The sequence below is a fragment of the Rhamphochromis longiceps genome, linkage group LG8 (genome assembly GCF_057381845.1).
Source record: "Rhamphochromis longiceps isolate RC_006_pf linkage group LG8, R_longiceps_female_GT1.1, whole genome shotgun sequence".
In the NCBI taxonomy this organism is placed as follows: Eukaryota; Metazoa; Chordata; class Actinopteri; order Cichliformes; family Cichlidae; genus Rhamphochromis; species Rhamphochromis longiceps.
In genome coordinates, this window is record NC_140564.1 from 29,397,016 (window position 1) to 29,404,985 (window position 7,970).

Genomic DNA, 7,970 nt, shown 5'->3' on the forward strand with positions numbered 1-7,970 from the left:
AACACCACACAAGGGTTAATATATGTGTATTTTAATTACCGTCATGTAAAAGTATATTCTTCTCAATTCTTTCTTTGATATCAGCATCGTGGTGGGGGGCGGATTCACGGGCATCGGCAAAAATAAATAAATAAATAAATAAATAAATTGCTCGTACTCATGCTGCCCAGACATCAGCCAGCGCGTATTGGGAATGGCATAGGCACCATCGGTTTTCTATCGCCCATTTGCTGGGAGTAAGGGCGCCCTCCGTTTGCGAGGTGCGCCTGCTTCTTGCGGCACAGGGAGGAGAGGGCGGGGCGGCGGGGGATTCTTTGGCTGGTTGGATAGCATCTAATAATCAACTCGCAAAATAAAACAATAAAAAGAACAACAAACACCAAACACGAGACATCATGATACTGACTTAGAATTTGCACCGATGTTTTTTCGAAATTCTATACGCGAAAAGTGAGCGCGAGAGCCCTCGGTGCGCCTGCTTGCTGCTGAAGTCAAAGTAAACTTTATTGTCATCTCCGCTATATACAGTCCGGTATATAGAGAGACGAAACGCCGAGCCTCCAGTTACAGCAGTGCAAGTAAACGAACAACAAATATAAGAAGAGTAAGAAAATAAATACACACTTTAGGACTCGGGGTAAAGGGATCAATAACAATTTAAAATTTATAATTTACAGTTTGATGATCTGTCTGTGAAGGTTCTCAGTCATCCAGGTCATCGTAGTCAAAGGAGCTTGCAAAGAAAAGCGTCTGGACTTCTTTAAGTTACTTGAAGACGTTTCACCTCTCATCCGAGAAGCTTCTTCAGTTCTAAGGTCAAATGGTGGAGAGTCCCAGATATTAGTGGGAGTATCCGCCCACAGAGGGACAAAAGGACCCCCTGATGATCCTCTAATCGTCTGAGCCAAGGTGTGAAACTGGGTGTGGGTCCCAATCAGCCAGAGTTTCGGGTGAGTTCATTGTGAAACCTGGCCGTAAACCACCGCCTCTGTTCAAAGATGGTCGCTCACAGTGGACATATATTGCTTCTTTCACTCCTCTTTCAAACCATCTGTCCTCTCTGTCCAAAATTTGAACATTGGCATCCTCGAAAGAGTGTCCTTTATCCTTAAGATGCAGATGGACTGCTGAGTCTTGTCCTGTGGAGGTGGCTCTTCTGTGTTGTACCATGCGCTTGTGAAGTGGCTGTTTGGTCTCTCTTCGATAATCTTTAATCCTACAACTTGCATAGTTCCCATTTCTGTATAACTGTATATCTCAGATTCTGTAAAGTTATTTATTTCATATTCTGTATAGTTTTTCATATTTATATCCTGTTCATAGCCTGTACATAGCTTGTACTCACTACAGCCTGTACATACAGCCTGTCGACAGGGGAGGGGGGCCGGCTGCTTCCAAATAGAGCACATTTCATTCATAAAGATGTAAATCCAAGCCCATATGTATTCATGATTTGAATCCTGGGTTGTGTGAAATCCCAGAAATACACCTTAGACAAAGTGAATCTGCGAACTAGGTGTAGGTCTATTAGGTTATATTGTGGCGATCGTCGAGTTGGGGAATTTGTGTTCATACTGGAGTGCAAAATTAAAACCAATGGAAGATGAACAAGAACAGTTCAAAGCCATCAGGTGCTCAGTTTAGAAAAAATAGAAAAGAAGAGGAGGAGAAACGAGCAAAAGATACAGGTAAGCAGATGTGTCATTGGATAATGGCAGGTCATCCTGAAACAATCAGAATCAGAATACTTCATTCCCTAAGGAAATAATGTGGGTTACAGTTGCTCCAAAGAGAAATGGTAAAAATAGTAACAGTAACAGACTAAACTCCAAACAATACATTATGTTACAGATTTTAATATTAATTAGTCATTGTCAATTGTTGATTCGTCCTGTTCTCATTGTATGACGAATTATGATGGCTGTTTGGTAGCCGTTTGCATACAATGCATACACTCTCTCTCTTCATATGTGTGTATGTGTGTTTCTCTGGTGAAATTCAGTATGGTTCCGTCCAACAGTTTTATGTTAATGTACAATTCTTAATATTTTTTTTTGTGTGTGTGTGTGTGTGGGGGGGGGGGGGGGGCTCCAGAGGGAGTGTTCGCCCGGGGCGCCAAACAGGCTAGGACCGCCACTGGTTGCAAGACATTAATGGCAGTTTAAAAAAGAATGTTAAAAAATGAAAACAGTCAACGTCGAACACATTTCGTTACTTATGATGAAATAAAATGAAAGCGGATGTGCGCCAAACGTCAGTGACGCTCCTTACGCACGTTTGCTTTCATTTAGGGTTGTAGGGTTGATTACAGGAGAGAAGAAAAGAGTATAGAGTGATTTAAGTTTATGTTTTTTCAGGTTCTGAAATATATAAAAAGCCAAATATACAGGTCATATAAGTTGCAGAGTGTGTTATGAAAAGTCTTTAGCAGGGCAGGAGCTGTGAACGGAGAACAGAAAGTCTGTGGCGTCTACAACAATATGTAACAGAGCACTAAGGTGTCAAATAAAATGTCAAAGAGATAAATGTATAATTTATTTATTTATTCCATCAATTAAACATACATTTCCCATTCATTCCCAAACAGGACTCAAAACATATTTTACTAATATTCCAGCTGCACATTAAACCTATCAAACCAAAGGTGCGAGCAAATAACACTACACTGCACTACACTAAACCCAGTTTAGAGACACTGCAATCAATTTACCACTGGGCACGCACTGCAAACAGTTCTGGTCTCAGCACAGCTGGGAATATGCGGTATGGGTGACCTGCAGTCTGGATTTATAAAAGGGAAGTGGCACAAATTAATAAACGAAAAGATAAAGATAACAACGAGAGAGGTTAGTCCGCCCTTCATTCATAACAGTCTTTACGGCTGGACGGACTAACCAAAGGAAATTACAAATCAACCAAAAGAACAACTAAAAATTAACTGCAGAGGCATCACAACAACAGAATATTGATCGATTTCCCCGTGCGCTGTCGATCTACAGCTTGAACACCATTAAAACTTGTCGTCACACGAACAACATACCCACTCGCACCAGAGTGAGTTAATTGTCTCTGGAACTTCCTCACCGAGGAGCGCTGACCTCACCTCACACACCTACTACCTTTTCAAAGTTCCTCTGCCAATCACACAGCAGAAAGCAGCAAACTGCCAGGTGACACTTGTTCCAAGTAGAAACTCTACGCCGCCTATAGGTGATACTCGTAAACTACAGCTTCCACTTTGGGTATTTTTTTTCTCTTTACCGAGGAAAATGAAAGCGGCTGCCACGTGAGTGAAGAATGGGCGCAGGTATGAATGAGCAGGTGTATTTACCTTGGTTCATTGCATCATTGCGTCATTTCATGTGGCCTGCATTTAGCTTTTTTAGCAGTTTCTTCATTATTAAACAGCTTGCACTTCTGCTGTAAATCAGTTGTGATGTATTTGTGTTAACCTCATGTAACCGGTAGTGGAGGTCAAACCAGGAGTATTTATCTGCTCCGATTCTGAATGAGTCTGAAATAATAATAACTGAAAAAAGCCCCCCTCAGCAAAACAAAACAAACAAACAAGAAAAGCAATCCAGCACATGTAGTACTTGCAATGACGTTATCGTTAACATATATCTGACCTGTGATCTGATCACTTTTGTTTCATCACCTGTTCATGCATGTGGGTCCACCGTCTGCCTGCCACATGCCCGTTTCTTGACAATAATAGATGAAAATGTCCTCAAAGCAGCATTAATATCCCTGTAACAGGTTACCTGTTTAGTATCAAAACGTAAGCCTATACACGATTTGGTTACAAATGAAATCATCAGTCGTGAATTGAGTTTGTCGTCATGTTTCTTAGGTGGTCAAATGGATGTGTATGTCCACGAATCCTCATAATGAGGTCAAACCCTCATACATCATGATATCTTATCTTCTTTAAGATATATTGTTAAGTGTGGGATTTTTTTTTCTATAGACGGAAATTTAAATCCCACGTGTACGACATTACAGCTTGTTGTACCTGCGGGTTTAAGATAAATAGATATAATAACTTGTTTCAATAACAATAAGAATACTAATATTGGTATTTCTGTAGGGTCACAGTGCTGAAGCCTGGGAGGTGATCAGGAAAGAAACCAAAGCCCATCTAATGAGAGCAGAACAGCTGGCTTCATCTCTGCACACGGCCCAATAAAACCTGTCTCTTGTCATGTCTGTAATGACGGCTGTGTTAATTTAATTGCTTGTCTATTTATTTTATTTATTTATTTAGTTAGTTAGTTACTTGGTTGTTTGTATATTTATTTTTGTTTTGTTTTGATTGTTTTTCTGTGCTGATGAAGATTTAGGAATATTTTTTTATCTTTATAATGAGCAAAATGAACATTTTGTAAAATATATTTTACCAAATAAAAGAATCTATCTTCTTACAAAGTGAATTTATTGTTTATATTACTTTTTAATATCAAAATGGTGAACTTGTAAGTTCCTTTAACCAGATTTAGATTGCAATTAAACTAAAAAATGAAAAACAAAACTCCACAGTGCTTGGAAGTTCACGAAAGTGGAATGAAAGTGTTCTTTAATGGGTTAAAAGGAAAGCCCATAATATAAGATGTAACTCTTCTGTCACTTAATCAATAAATTGACACGATTAAGACAGTTATTTCATGATGAAATAAACAAAAACGTGGATAATGTTTTTCCAGCCTTTCTGTTTTACATTGATCCAGTTTGGGCCAAATTTTAACTGATGGCCTCACATTTGGAATATTTTGACATAGAGAGGAGTTCATGGTCTTCTCAGGGACTACAAGTTGTTCACGTCTTATGGCTGCAAAACAAGTCCTCTTGTATCTGTGGCAGAAAGCTTTTACTTAGGTGTTCTCTGAATCTCAGCTCTGCATTTCGTATATGATGTTGTTCTATTGCCTTCATCGGCTGATGACCTCCAGCTCGCACTGGAATGCTGCACAGCCAAATGTAATGAAGTGAATGAGAATAGCACCTCCAAATCTAAGGCCATGGTGCTCAGCCAGAAAAGGGTGGACTGTCCACTCGTGATCAGGGATGAGTTCCTGCCCCAAGTGGAGGAGTTTAAGTATCTTGGGGTCCTGTTCACGAGTGATGGGAGAAGGGGGAAGGACATTGACAGACAGATCAGTGCTGCGGCTGCTGTACTGGTCCATCAGGGTGAAGAGAGAGCTGAGTGTAAAGGCAAAGCTCTCAGTTTACTCGTCATACTTTATAAACCAAAAGAAACCAAACCAAAGAAAGTCTCTAAAGTGGTCTTGGTGCTCATACTCACTCCACATGAGGTATCAGTACTTCTACTTTCTATGTTATAAGAGCTTTTGTGAAGAATCAAAACAATCTTTCTATATAAATCTGGACAATGTGTCTAATGTTTGATTGCACTCATTAAAAATAAGTGCATAACCATTATTCTTGATATTTCAGGAACAGAAAAGTCAACATATTTCAATCTGTGTGATAAGAAAATATTTATTGACTTTGACATGTAGAATAATATGAAATAGTTTATTTTAATAAAAATTACAAAATAAATAAATAAATAAATAATATACAAATATTAAAAATAGTGCAAATATCATAAATACAATAAATAAATGAAACCAACTAAGATATAATTTAAAAAATAAATTAACTAACATATTTTTAAAAAAATTTATCCAAGAGATAAGTTTTAGTGGGCATTTCCCAGAGAGTTAACCAGGAATCCGCATTGCCTCAGATGATCTTTTGTTATGTTCCTGATCGTCTCCCAGGCTTCAGCACTGTAACCCTACAGACAAAACAATATTATCATTATTAAAATACCAGCGGTGTAAAATCTGTCATAGCTAAATACTAAATACAGGCTCAGTAAAAAAAAATAATGCAGGCTTACATTTTTCTTTAGGATTTTATTTAAGAGTCGCTTGAAATGAATTTCTGTCCGCCGTTGCACCTTCTGTGTCGTGTAACTGTGGCTTCCAATCTAAATAAATCAAGAGAAATAAAACAAAATATATTTAAATAAATCATTCACCACTTTAACTTATTCACAGTTGTCAGGTCTTTTACACAAGAGAGACTGAATTCATTGTAAAATTACAAAAACAAATGAAAGTGAGCTTACACAGGAGCGAAGCTCTTCAGCCTGTTTGTTCACAATATTGAGAAAGTTCTCCACTGTGTTCTCCTCCCATGAGGCAGAGCTGTGATCCTCCTCAAACAGGGCAAACAGCTTCTCCAGAATCTGAACTGTGAAAGCCAGTTTATCCTCAGCCTGGAAGAAGAAGAAGAAGAAGAAGAAGAAGAAGAAGAAGAAGAAGAAGAAGAAGAAGAAGAAGAAGAAGAAGAAGAAGAAGAAGAAGAATGTTAAGAAATATATTCTAAAACACTCCTTCAGTAAAGACTCAGAGAAGAGAAACACACAGAACTTCTTGCTAGCAAGGGAAGTCTCCAGAAACTGAGACTCGCGCTGAGAAACTGCCCCGGTCTTTATTTATACTTCAGTGAGCGTTTGTTCCTTACATTGCAATGTGGAGGTGTGTGTGTGTGTGTGTGTGTGTGTGTGTGTGTGTGTGTGTGTGTGTGTGTGTGTGTGTGTGTGTGTGTGTGTGTGTGTGTGGTCAGAGTGTGGCCCCATAAACAACTTCCCTTAACCTGCTGGTCTGGAAAATCCAACAGTTAATCTATATGTAAAGAAGCACTTAAACTAAAACTGACATAGCTACGTTAATCCTACCGTAAAACAATAAGACAAGGTACGACCTCTCTCATGCTCCTAGGATGTGGGGGTGAATACCCTAGAATGTTACAGACCTCCTAGGATGAGACATTCTTTCAATATGCCACCAACTATATACTTCTACACACAAATAATTACATGCAGCATTCTACCATATGCAAACTTATATCATTAAAAGATTATACTGACTACTAAGTACAATTTTCCATTGACAAAGAAGAAGAAGAAGAAATAATTACTATAGGAATACTTCTGTGACACTTGAAGATGGACGGCTTAGAAAGTCAAAGAACAAGAATTCACACAGCAATGAAAATTTTCCCAGATATATCTTAGATTGCACAGGAATAAATGGTTGAAAATGAGTTCTTTGTATTTCGTCCTTGAATTATGCACAGTTATGACAGAGTCGTGATAAGAGACAACTCCCTTGGCTCTGTGGGAGAGAATCCTTACGACCCTTTAATAGCCGAACAGTCTATATATAGGTAAAGACAAACTTTTGTAGATTTGCCATCCTGACACTTTCCATTCTTCCATTAAAAAAAGAAACAACTTTATGTAAAAAGTTGGGGATGACTTACTGTTGCTTTGGACGTCTTGCGATACAGTCGATTAGGGAAAGCCACGTTGTGCTCAATTTCAGCAACCTTAGTGGTGTTAGTAATCTGCATCACACACAAAACACGCACACACATCATATCCATGGAACTAATCAAACTATTTAAATCAATACCATGTTAAACATTATGCAAAGAAGTGCACTCACCATCATATCAAGTAGACCTAAAGCTTGTTTGTTGTGCAGACTGAATTGACACATTTTGTCGCCTGGATCTTTTACAATCCATTTGCAACTTAACGAGGAGCCCGTACTGTACATCCCGAGAAACAGGCTAGCGAAGAAAATCCTGCTGATCATTTTTGAAAAATGTAGAAATTTCCTTTATGTGAAGCAAACGCTCATGTGTCCTGGTGTTCTGATGGAGCAAACCTCCAGCGCTTCATTTATAGCAGAGCCCAAGGACACACCTATTTCACTTTCTAATCAGCTGGAAAATCCTCACAGGCACACGTCTCAAAAGTAAAAACATGGCAGATTTATGTCATCGTCATAGTCGTTTAATTAGTTCAGTTGATTTAAATGTAATTTAATTACCGTCAAGAAAAAGTTTATTTATCCGAAATCTGTTTTTACTTCTTGATTTTAATCTTGGAA

The 7,970-nt window shown here is 38.5% G+C and overlaps 1 protein-coding gene across 1 annotated transcript; it reads right to left on the reverse strand.

Moving 5' to 3' along the window:
- Nucleotides 1–5,603: 5,603 nt before the first annotated feature.
- On the reverse strand, nucleotides 5,604–7,706 carry LOC146663973 (interferon a3-like). The gene is made up of 5 exons (XM_085415364.1): nucleotides 7,521–7,706; nucleotides 7,336–7,419; nucleotides 6,137–6,286; nucleotides 5,906–5,995; nucleotides 5,604–5,800 (listed from the first exon to the last, which is right to left on the reverse strand). Exons 1-5 carry the CDS (start codon nucleotides 7,671–7,673, stop codon nucleotides 5,702–5,704), a joined length of 576 nt encoding a protein of 191 aa, XP_085271490.1. The 5' UTR covers nucleotides 7,674–7,706; the 3' UTR covers nucleotides 5,604–5,701.
- Between the last annotated feature and the right edge of the window lie 264 nt (nucleotides 7,707–7,970).

Bases quoted from the DNA above. Each gene is read 5' to 3' on its own strand.
- LOC146663973 (XM_085415364.1), bottom strand. From the start codon at position 7,673: ATGATCAGCAGGATTTTCTTCGCTAGCCTGTTTCTCGGGATGTACAGT. The intron at 7,420-7,520 runs GTGAGTGCACTT...TGTGTGATGCAG, and splicing joins TAGGTCTACTTGATATGATG to ATTACTAACACCACTAAGGT. The intron at 5,996-6,136 runs GTAAGCTCACTT...TGATTTATTTAG, and splicing joins CTGAAGAGCTTCGCTCCTGT to ATTGGAAGCCACAGTTACAC.